The sequence below is a fragment of the Grammomys surdaster genome, unplaced genomic scaffold (assembly GCF_004785775.1).
Source record: "Grammomys surdaster isolate TR1022 unplaced genomic scaffold, NIH_TR_1.0 724, whole genome shotgun sequence".
Lineage (NCBI taxonomy): Eukaryota > Metazoa > Chordata > Mammalia > Rodentia > Muridae > Grammomys > Grammomys surdaster.
The window spans coordinates 1172656-1183509 of NW_021605143.1; the positions used below are offsets into that span (position 1 = coordinate 1172656).

Genomic DNA, 10854 nt, shown 5'->3' on the forward strand with positions numbered 1-10854 from the left:
TTCCATCCCATCAGAGAGTTCTGTTCTGGCCAGTTAAATACCCATTAGTGAGGTTATGTCACTCTTACAAAAGAAGCCTTAGGAGAGTGAGTAGAGTGTGCATAAGTAATTCCCAAAAACTGGTTTCAGGCAGTCTTTACTTGGGTTTAAAAACAGTGCTTCATGCATTTACATACAGTAAGTTACTACAAAAACTACAGGGCATAGATGTACACACAACAGTTAAACCCAGCTCACTATCTCAATGCAAATCTCCTGGTCTCCCAGGGCTGGGCAGTAATTAGTGCCTTGTGCGTTTTGACTCACAGCCTAAAGAAGGCAGCCACTGCTGGTTACAGATGGCTTAGTGCAACACAGTGGAGGTAGCAAACGTAAGGTCCTTAGGGGCTGTGTGACAGCCTGGAAAGTAAGACACTGGGGACAGACGCAGGGAGGGCCAAGTAGCTGTTCTTTCCCACCTCCTCCTTTAGAATGTTCCCATAAAGAAAAAAAAAGTGTCCAGAGAATACTGAAAGGAGGGGTGGAAGTTAGTCCATGCTAGTGACGAGGAAAAAACGTCCCTACTTTTGGTCTCACCAGAAAGGGTGGGTGTGGCTCGTGCTTATATTCTCAGTCCCCAGGAGGCTGTGACAGAATTGTCAGGATTGCCAGGAATCGAAAACCAGCCTGGGTTATATAGTAACTCTCAAAAAGGCCAAAAAGAAAAAGGTGGGGAGGTGTAAGAAAAACCACTGCCAGGGCGTTGGTGCAGGGCCAGGCACAGGTGTCCTCACTCCAGGGTAAGCTGCACTGTTCTTGGCACCAGGGATCTCTAGTGCAAAAGACTCTGAGGAGCATTCACCTAGTTTCCCAAGACAATACCCAGAGCTTCGTAGAGCTCCACATCTGTATCCCAGTACCTGGGAGGCAGAAGTAGGAAGATCAGACTTCAAGGTCATCGTCAGCTACATGAGACATAGCATCTCAGGAAAACAACGCTCGGCTGTAGAGAACATGGCAGTGAGGCCAGTGCAATATGGACCTGTAACCCAGCACCCTGAAGCCTGGAGTAGGAAGATCCCTTGACCACAGGAATTTGAGGCCAGCCTGGACAACAGAGACTCATCTCAAAAAATAAAAATAAATAAAAACAAAAATAAAAACAACACCATGTCAGTTGTGAATTTTGGGCCACATGATTCCCACCTGGGCAAACGCTGACTTTATAGGACCTAAGCATTACATCACAATAGAAGTCTAGTACCAGAGGTGCTTGCCAGTTCCAGGTTAGCGTGTTAGGTTCAAGCTGTGAGGGAATGTCTAGAGCTCCCAGACGGGTAGCCTGCTCCTCGGCCTCCCACACCAGTGCGCACAGATGGCTGGCAAGTGCTCCTTGGTCCCACACCACTACACTACGCGACTGTAGGACAATGCCATCCTCGCCGCGGTTCACTCAGCGCCTTGTCTCAAGGTAGTTGGTGGAGAGCAGGACCACGTTGTGCAGCAAGAGGGACAGCTCGGGTTCTGAAAACACCATCAGAGTTAGTGGTTGCTAGGGGACAGCTTCCTTCTAACTGCCTTGGGGACAGAGCCAGGGATAGGGAGGACGGCAACACAAGGCTATCCTCTGCAGTCCCTTTTTACCCCAGTCCCTGAAAGCACACTTTTCTCCGCTTCTGCTATTTATCTACCATGCCTCGGTTCTCACATGATGGCAGCCGCCTACCTCACGGTAGAAGTTGGTGCTTGTAAGGACATTGCTTGGCTTCAAGACACTTGTGTCCCTTCCCCTCCCCACCCGAGTTCAGGAACACCCGACAGTGTCTGGAGAGATCAGTGCTGGGGCTGGCATGGAATGGGTATAGACGAGTGTGCATGTTAAACACCCTGCTGTACACAAGGCATGCCCCAGACAAATGCCAACAGCACCCAGGCTGTGAAGCACTGCCTCAAAGCAGGAAGCGGGCCCTCTGTCTTACAGTCTACGCTGTGCCTACCCATGCAGTAGGCTCCTGAGTTCCCTTTGTATTATACATAGATAGTTCATGTGTGTGTGTGTGTGTGTGTATAGTGTTAGGTAAAAACTTCATAATACCTAAGGAATAGGAATCCTGGGACAAAGTACAAAATGACCTAGGTATGGTGGTGCACTGACTATGATGCCAGCAATCACGAGGTAGAGGCAGGAGAATGGCTACAAGTTCAAAGCCAATCTTAGACATAGTGAGTTCCAAACCAGCCAGAGCTGCACAGTCAGCCCCTGTGTTCTGTTTGTTTGGCTCTTATTGTGGTGTTTGTTTTGTTTGAAAGCTTAGATCTCGGCGGCACAGCCGCAGAGGCTGCCTTACCTTTCAGACTGCAGGAGATGTGCAGCCATTCCCCCAGCCAGGTCCGGCACCTGTCATCAGCGACGTGGGTGGAGTTCAAGCCGCGAAGATAGCAAGCCTGTGGGACTCGGAAGAGAGACATCCGTAACAATCACAGCTCGCTCGCCACACAAGTAGAAGTCCCCTGAATAAGCCACCACCTCATCCCCACAGCACGCCGTGTACACTGTAGATGGTAAATCAGTATGTCTACTGCTGCACGTCCCGCCAAGGCCCACACGCTCTGCTGAGTCCCCGGTAGAGTGCTGTGCTGCATGCACGAGGCCTACGTGCACATTCCAGTCTGGGCCTCGCCCAGGTTACCAACAGCCTCAGCAATGTGCTACTGGGAGGCAGGGGGAGGAGCTAAAACATGAAGCCTGTGAGAGGTGTCTGGTCAGTGAGCTCCTGCCCTTGAAGGGCACTGCTGATCCTAGCCCTCCTCTTCCTGTCTTACTGCCCAGCTGACAGGAGATGAGCAGCTTGGCTTCACCACATACTCCCAGGATGCACTGCTGCATTATGGCACCAAAACCAGCAGGGACAACTGATCAGGACCAAAACATCCAAGACTGTGAGCCAAAACAAAAAACAAAAAGCAAAAAACCTACTTTCCTCTTTTTTTAAGGCTACTCCTTTGGAGTCTAAAACAGCAGGCTGTAACTGATACACCTAGATAGTCTAAAACAGCAGGCTTAAAATATATTGTCCTTGACTTTTTTTTTTTAAACAGGTCCTGGGGCTCACCCCAAGTGCTAGGGACACAGGTATGTCCCATCATACCCTGCCTGGGGTCCCTGCTTCTTAAATTCATCCTCACTATCTATGTTCACTAAGAAGAAGTCCACAGAAATAAAATCAAAGAAGATCCTGGAGCCAGGTGTTGTGGCTCTGCCTGTAATCTCAACACTTGGAAGACTGAGGCAGGAGGATTGCTTTAAGTGTGAGGCCAGCCTGTACTACATGGGATGCTGGGGAGGGGACCATGAGCCTGTCATTCTAACACTTAGTTCGAGGCTCACCTCATCTACAAAGAGTTTGAGGCTAGCCAGGGCTCCACAGGGAGATCCTACATCAGAGCAGCTAAAGCAGCCAGACACAGAGCAAGACAAGGAGTCCTGTAAGCTTGTAGGCCAGCCTGGACCCTGCTGACACAGCAATCAACTTCTTACCGATTTCACTTCCTGTGCAGTCAGCTGGCCAATCCCCAGCTTTGCCAGAGCCCTGTCCAGCTGGTGAATCACAGTGGTATGACTCTTCAGACGCCATCTCAGCAAGGGCGGAGGCAGGTAAGGCGTGAGGAGCATGGCCTGGCTCAAGGCTCTCTGTGACACAGCAGGGCAGGGAGAAGGGGGGAAAGTTTTACTTTATAGCCTCACCCATGGTGAGCCTGTGGATGCAAAAGGCCTCAAGGTGCTCACCATTTGAGAAGCCTGGAGCTGGCTGAAGCCCAAGGGATAGGTAGAGAAGCAGTCTCTGAGAGCCAGGATGTCCTGTGCTGTCGGGTGGGTGCCATTCTCCACCTTGCAAGAAATGAGTAGGTTTTAGAAAGACCCAGACTAGCTGCTCGTAACTGGCTTTAGAGCCCGGGACCTCCGGAGCCCTGGGTGGAGAGATACCTTGGTGCACAGGTCTGTCAGATGCCACCGGAGCTTCTCATGAGAAACAAAAGCGCTGGCCCTCCTTAGATGTGTCATGATTTCCGAGTGGGGCCGCCTCCGGAGACCATGATAAATGTCCAAGAAATCAATTTGTTGTTTGGGGGTCCAGAAATGCATGACAAGCAGTTGCCTAGGAAACAGGTACCTAAAAGGAAAGAACCATAAAGTGGCTTTCTGACAGCGGCATCTTTCAGAGTGGGCTAGTCGGGCACCCGGCAGTCATGGATCCTAGGAAACCGGATGAGACCTGTTTCTCTACTCAACGGTCTTTCTGCTGTGAGTCTTCACCCATGTCTCGCACAATTGCAAGCGGTAGTATTGAGACGGGATGGACGGGAAGCGTGGTGTGCAGCAGTCAGGGAAAATGCCTCGCTTTGAGTAAGACGTAGAACACGCTCTGAAGAGTTTCATACAGGGCTAGATGCTCTGTGTGATGCAGTCCGCCTACTGCGCAGTCACACGCACGCGGTCCTGAAAGGGCCATCATGTGCTCTTTAATTCAGTTAGCCTGGCTACAAATTCTCCAGTGCCACTTTTATGGGAAGGTCCGGTTTATTTACCTCTTCTTCTTCTTCTTTTTTTTTTTTTTTTCCACTCTGAGACAACAGCAGAGATGAGTGTATGACCAAGAGATCACAAGTACAGGCTGGGTCTGACGGCACACAGCTTTTCAGTCCCACTGGGAGACAGAGGCAAGCCGATCTTTCTCGGTTCCAGGACAGCCAGGACTACATGGTGAGACTTTGGGTTTTGTTTTTGTTTTTTTTACAAGGTCAGGTACTCATTCGAGCTCTGACTGTGCTGTAAGAAGCTCCACCACTCCGGACTGCCATCCTGAGGAGGCAGGTCCATCTCCCAAGTATCCACATCAAAGCGGTATTACTGACATAGAGTGACCCTGAGCCCTCTAACTGGCTCACTCAACAGCGGAACATCACTGTCGAACCTGATAACATCACCCAAATAAGAAAAACCAATCACTTTCCTGAGCCCTATCCAAATACAGTCTTTTAAAGTCTTATTTTGCCGGGCGCTGGTGGCGCACGCCTTTAATCCCAGCACTTGGGAGGCAGAGGCAGGTGGATTTCTGAGTTCGAGGCCAACCTGGTCTACCGAGTGAGTTCCAGGACAGCCAGGACTACACAGAGAAACCCTGTCTCGAAAAACCAAAAAATAAATAAATAAATAAATAAATAAATAAAGTCTTATTTTATTTATTTTCTTTTGGATTGTTGTGCATATGAGTGCAGCTGTTCAAAGTCCAGAAGAGGGTGTCAGGTCCCTAGAGCTGGAACCCCAGGCAGCTGTGAGCCGTCCAGGGTAGTAGCTGGGAAGCAGACATGGGGCCTCAGGCCCTGAAATCATGAGAAGAGTGGCTTTCATCTACTCTGGGATTACCCAGCAGCCAACGCCTCAGACACCACGAAGGGTCCTGGCTTACAAGTGTCATCTCTGGCTATCAGATACTGAAGCCACGATATCGGAATGTGAGAATGATTGTTTTGCTGAGAACATTTTCCAGCCTGTCATTTGTCTTAGAGAGTGAGATGCTGTCTGTAGGGTGGAGAAGATAGTAAGGTTACTTCACGACACCCAGGGCCACTGAGCCACCTATACCTGTCACTGTGCTATGTCACTGAGTAGTTCTTAAGAACTTTGGGACAAGGGCTGGAGGGACGGTATAGCAGTTAACAGCACATGCTGTCCTTACAGAGGACCAGGGTTCAGTTCTCACCACCACATGATGGCATACAACAGTTTGTAGGCCTTTACATGGTGCATATACACACATGCAGGCAAAATACTCATAGCCATAAGATAAAATAAATAAATCTATTTTTTTTAAACTTGGGATAATGAAAAGATTGAAGTAGGAAGTTTGATGACTTCTGAACTTCTGAAATGAAAACATTTTTAAATGATTTTCTTAGGAGCTGGGGTTAGGAGCACTATCTGCTCTTCCGCAGGACCCAGGTTCAATTCCCAGCACCTACATAGTGGCTTACAACTAACTCCAATGGACCCATGCCCTCTTCTGCTCTGTAGGGTCCTGTTTCCATTTAATTATACTCACACAGCCACATACACATAAAAATAAAAGATAAAAAAGTAATTTAAAAAAAAAAAAAAAAAGCCGGGCAGTGGTGGCGCACTCCTTTAATCCCAGCACTTGGGAGGCAGAGACAAAAGGATTTCTCAGTTTAAGGCCAGCTTGGTCTACAGAGTGAGTTCCAGGACAGCCAGGGCTATACAGAGAAACCCTGTCTCGAAAATAAACAAAACAAACAAACAAACAAAAAAAACAAAACAAAAAAGAAATAATTTTCTTGGCTTTTTTGTTTGTTTGTTTTTTATTTGTTTGCTTGAGAAAGGTTTTATGTAGTCTAGTTAGCCTGTAACTCACTCTGTAGTCCAGGCTGGCCATGAACTTCTGATCCTCTGCCTCCAACTCCCAAGCACTGGGATTACGTGCCACTATACCAGACAAAATGATTTTTACAAAAAATCCATAGTTTCATGTCTGGAGAGATGGCTCAGAGGTTAAGAGCACTGGCTGTTCTTCTAGAGGTTCTGGGTTCAATTCCCAGCAACCACATCTGTAACTTCAGTTCTAAAGAATCTTCTGTTCACTCAGGGCACCAGATATACATGTAGTGCAGACATATATGTAGACAAAACATCCATACACATAAAATAATAAAATAAAAATGTTAAAATGTATAGTTTCAAGCTGCTGGCAGTGTATACTCACATTAGCAAGAAGACCAGGTAGTTGGCGAAGGGCGGAATGGAGATGAGGCCAACGAAGAGACACTTGGTGATATCTCGTCGGAACTAAGCAGAAATAAACAGATCCCGTTTTAACCCGAGTGAGTTCCTGATAACGAGATCAATCCCTCCATCCCACTCACGTAAAATGAGCTTGCACTGTGGCCTACGAAAAGGACCGAGCTCACTTCTACCTTCTGATGGCAAGTTCCTTGAGGGGAGAACCTCAGATGTTACTTTTTGCTATTCCCAATACTGAGTACAGGCCTGGTCTTTTATCAGATCCCTAAGTGAACTCTCTTGGACGTGCAGAATGTCTCCTGGGCTCTTACCTTAGGTCATTGCCAAACACTTTCTCGTTGCAGCTCAGTGCAGAGCTTTGTATGTTAAAAACCATGGGTTTTATTACTTACAGATTTAATCAGAGTGTGCGCCGGGAATTCTGACAAAAACAACTGGACGCCCTCGTGGCAAAGGGGAATGTGTGACCAGTGATCAACAGGAAAGAAAGAAGCAGAGTTGAGCTCTAGGTTAGTTACCTCGCCGAGAGCTTCTGGGGTTTGTCCCTGGCGCATACCTGTCTCAAATGCTCCATCTCCCGGTAAGAGAGTTGATGAAACTTTAGATTTTGTTTCCTCATGTCTGCCTTTATTCTTCTAGCCTTTTTGGCATCAGCCCATAACATCTGTATTCCTGCCCCATTAAAGTGGAGGACAGAACGTGGTGTTATCCCGGTTTGAACCTCCTACTGTGGTCACTCACATGCACACATACCAGCCCCTCCCCCGCTCTACTGCTCTATCTACCGCCAAGGAAGCTTGTACCTCAAAGACCTCCCCATCCTTTCCCCCAGCACATTACCCAGCCGAATGACTGATCTGCTGTGGAGTTGTCACTCATTGCTTGGTTTTAAATTCCACCTCCTTAACACCAGAGCATCATGGTCAATTAACCCTATGTGCTCCCCAGCCGGATATTACCTTTTTGGGGCGTGTTTTTAAGTTGCATGACTTGACATATTGCTATGATTACACTCTGAATCTTCATTCTATAATACTACTTATATTTACCTAGTTTTAAAAAAAGAAAAAGCTTCCAGGGCTAGAGAGATGGCTCGGAGGTTTAAAACATTTACTGCCCTTGTGGAGGACCTATGTTCAGTTCCCAGCACCCACATGGTGCTACACAACCATCCAGAACTCATGCTCCGGGTATCTCATGCTTTCTGACCTCAGAGAGCACTAGGCATGCACATGGTACACATGTATGCATGCAGGCGAAACAGTCATACAAATAAAGTGAATAAGGTCACTCTTAATGCTTCCAGATTTATGAACAGAATATTACCTAGATTGGCTTCAAATAATATGGGGCATAAATGTGTATATATGATTGGTGGTCATTAAGTATTTTGTTTCGAGGGGTTTATTGTTTTTGTTTTTACAGGATCTTGCTATGTAGCTGAAGCTGGCCTAGAACTCATGATTCTCCTGCCTTGGGATGCTGGGCTGTGGGACTGTAGACACAGAACCACCGTGGCTGGCAAGGCAGCTATTCTTACCTCCACTTTTTAGACAAAGTCAGTCCATGAAGCTAATAATTATAGTAATATTCAGGGTTGCCAACATTCTATTTTTTTCTGATTAGTAGATAAAAGTATAGAATACAATAATAGTAGCAGTTAACACATACTGGGCACGCAGTATAGAGATGCCATACTAAAATAGATCAGGCCATGTTCTAAGCATTTTATATATATTGATTTAATCTTCACCATTAGGTGTGGGGGCTCAGCATTTTAATCCCACAGCACTCAGAACGTGGAGGCAGGGAGACCAGAAATTCAAGGTCATCCTCAACTACACAGAAAGTCTGAGGCCAGCCTGAACTACAGTCTTTCTAGATAACTAAATAATAGTCACAGATAGGTCATCGGTAGGTAGGTTCTATTACTTTTTTATAGATGAGAAACCAAAGGGACAAACCATGTAAGTCACTAGTGCAAGTGCACAGTACACAGTTTAAGTCACAAATGGGATTTGAATACGGCATTTTGGTTCCAGGGTGGTCATGTGACATTCTACGTATCATTTCAACACAGCTAGCAGACTTCCACTTTGATTTTTTTTTTTTTTCGAGACAGGGTTTCTCTGTGTAGTCCTGGCTGTCCTGGAACTCACTCTGTAGACCAGGCTGGCCTCGAACTCTCGAACTCAGAAATCCGCCTGCCTCTGCCCTCCCAAGTGCTAGGATTAAAAGCGTGTGCCACCACTGCCCGACAGACTTCCACTTTGAAATGAAACATTTCAGAGACCAAGTGTATACAGTTCTATTTCCACTACAAGTTATCTATCTACGCTGGCCATGTGATAAACACACCCCAGAAAGAGCAGGTTAATCTCTGGCTGGGGAACACATAGGGTTAATTGACCATGATGCCCTGGTGTTAAGGAGCTAGAGTTGAAAACACAGCATTTAGAAAGGTTTTCTTATGACAACAAATCCCTGGGTCTGGTCTGCAGTACCACAGTCTGTCCCCTGTGCACAATTTCTTGTACAGGACAAGGAATTTCTAAAGAAATTACATTATATAGTTATAGTCTATGATGTCAGGATTTGTCTACCACAACATCCTTCTAGATATTTAAGAGGGGACAGTGACAATTTGTAAGAATTAATACTCAAACACTGATGGAAAAGAAGACACCCCAATTCACAGTGCTGCTGTGGACCCCCGTACATTGCAATCACACTGACTGTGACTAACGCTGCCGAAGAGCAGATTCGGGGTTTTCAATGTTAGCATTTACCTTTCATGAAGGTTGTGTATAATGCATAGAAGCGGGGGAAATGACGCCCCAAGAAACGATGGTACGTTCCGTTAATCGCTCTTGTCTTGGTCACCACGTAAGAAATCAAGTTCTTCACGTCTGCCTTCGGAGAAAGGTGAAGCTTTGAAGACCTACAAAGGAAAACCAAAGAGACTATCTGCGAACTAGTAGAAGCCACTTCGTACCCAGGGCCCCTGCTGTAAAACACAATTTTCTGAGAGCGACTGCCAGAAGAACTCGACACTTCTGAAAACCCAAGCCCTTTGGTCTGAGAGCCGGCAAGATCATGCAGGAAAGAGATGAAAAGGTGTGAGCGTGGAGTGTGCACAAAGCCTGGGGGGGCCAGGAGAATGCAAGCTGAGGCCATGGAGAGGTGGGAAGCGGGAGCTGAAAGATGAGCTCGGGATGTGCGGGGACGATCGTGGGCTCGGAGCACAGAGAGGGTCGGGGACCGGCGTTCGGTAGGGATCCTGCGCGGAAAAGCAAAGCCCGTGGGGTCCCGAGAGGCGGAGGCTGAGCCGCTGGAAGGACTTCTACGTTAAAAATGCTCTTCTCTCTCCAGGGCCCTCACCGAGGGGCTCGCCACGCAGGGCCAGAGCGGCCCAGCTGCAGCCTCCGGGTGACAAAGGTTCCAGGGGCGACGGCCGAACCCCACAGAGCAGCCCGAGCCCAGCACACCCTGGACAGCGCCATCTTCACAGCCTGGGAGGGAGCAGGGAGAGAGGTCTTCTCCGGGTCAGAGTGCGCCCCGCAGCACGCACGCGCCGCCCCTCGGCGCTGACAGGCGGCTGCGAGCCGCCGGGCGCCCCCCGTGCGAGCCCGGGCGGGGACCCGGATTGGACGCGGCGAGGCTTCCGCCCGCAGGACCGGAAGCGGGCCGTCCCGAGGGAGCGCGGGTCCAGCTTGAGGTATCGATCGTGAGCCGAGGACGGCGTCTCCTTGAGGGACCCAGTGCCCTCATCGGTCCCTGGGGCCTTGGGGCCGCGGGTGCTGCCCTTGACCTCTGCGGGCACCCGGGGTGGTGGCCCCGACGGCGGCGGCGGCGCGGCAGGCGCAGCGCCCTCTAGTGGCGGCGGGGCGGACCTCCGCTCTCCGTCAATCTGGTGGTCGCCTCTCCTCCCTCCCCAGCCCTCGCTTTCTGGTCCTTATGTGCCCTTGTCACCTAGTAGGTGCGCGGTGGATATTTTTGGCTAAATGACCCCTTGAAACTCAGAAGGGTTTCTAGGCGTCCAGCCATCCGCGAAAATT

General features: G+C 48.6%; 1 protein-coding gene across 4 annotated transcripts; it reads right to left on the reverse strand.

Annotated features, from left to right (window-relative positions):
* Window positions 1-120: 120 nt before the first annotated feature.
* Window positions 121-10412, reverse strand: Letmd1 (LETM1 domain containing 1). Of its 4 annotated transcripts, none has more exons than XM_028782211.1 (9): window positions 10285-10412; window positions 9586-9737; window positions 7353-7468; window positions 6759-6841; window positions 3965-4151; window positions 3767-3868; window positions 3518-3670; window positions 2328-2424; window positions 121-1503 (listed from the first exon to the last, which is right to left on the reverse strand). In XM_028782211.1, exons 2-9 carry the CDS (start codon window positions 9590-9592, stop codon window positions 1433-1435), a joined length of 816 nt encoding a protein of 271 aa, XP_028638044.1. In that variant the 5' UTR covers window positions 9593-9737; window positions 10285-10412; the 3' UTR covers window positions 121-1432. The 4 variants fall into 4 exon arrangements, with proteins under 4 accessions (XP_028638044.1, XP_028638043.1, XP_028638045.1 ...); XM_028782210.1 differs by having other exon boundaries at window positions 10178-10406; XM_028782212.1 differs by lacking the exon at window positions 7353-7468.
* Window positions 10413-10854: the final 442 nt, after the last annotated feature.

Coding starts and splice junctions, on each gene's coding strand:
- Letmd1 (XM_028782210.1), bottom strand. CDS start 10,299: ATGGCGCTGTCCAGGGTGTGCTGGGCTCGGGCTGCTCTGTGGGGTTCG. Junction 3,869..3,964: donor TGACAGACCTGTGCACCAAG/GTATCTCTCCAC, acceptor ATTTCTTGCAAG/GTGGAGAATGGCACCCACCC. Junction 3,671..3,766: donor AGCTCCAGGCTTCTCAAATG/GTGAGCACCTTG, acceptor GCTGTGTCACAG/AGAGCCTTGAGCCAGGCCAT.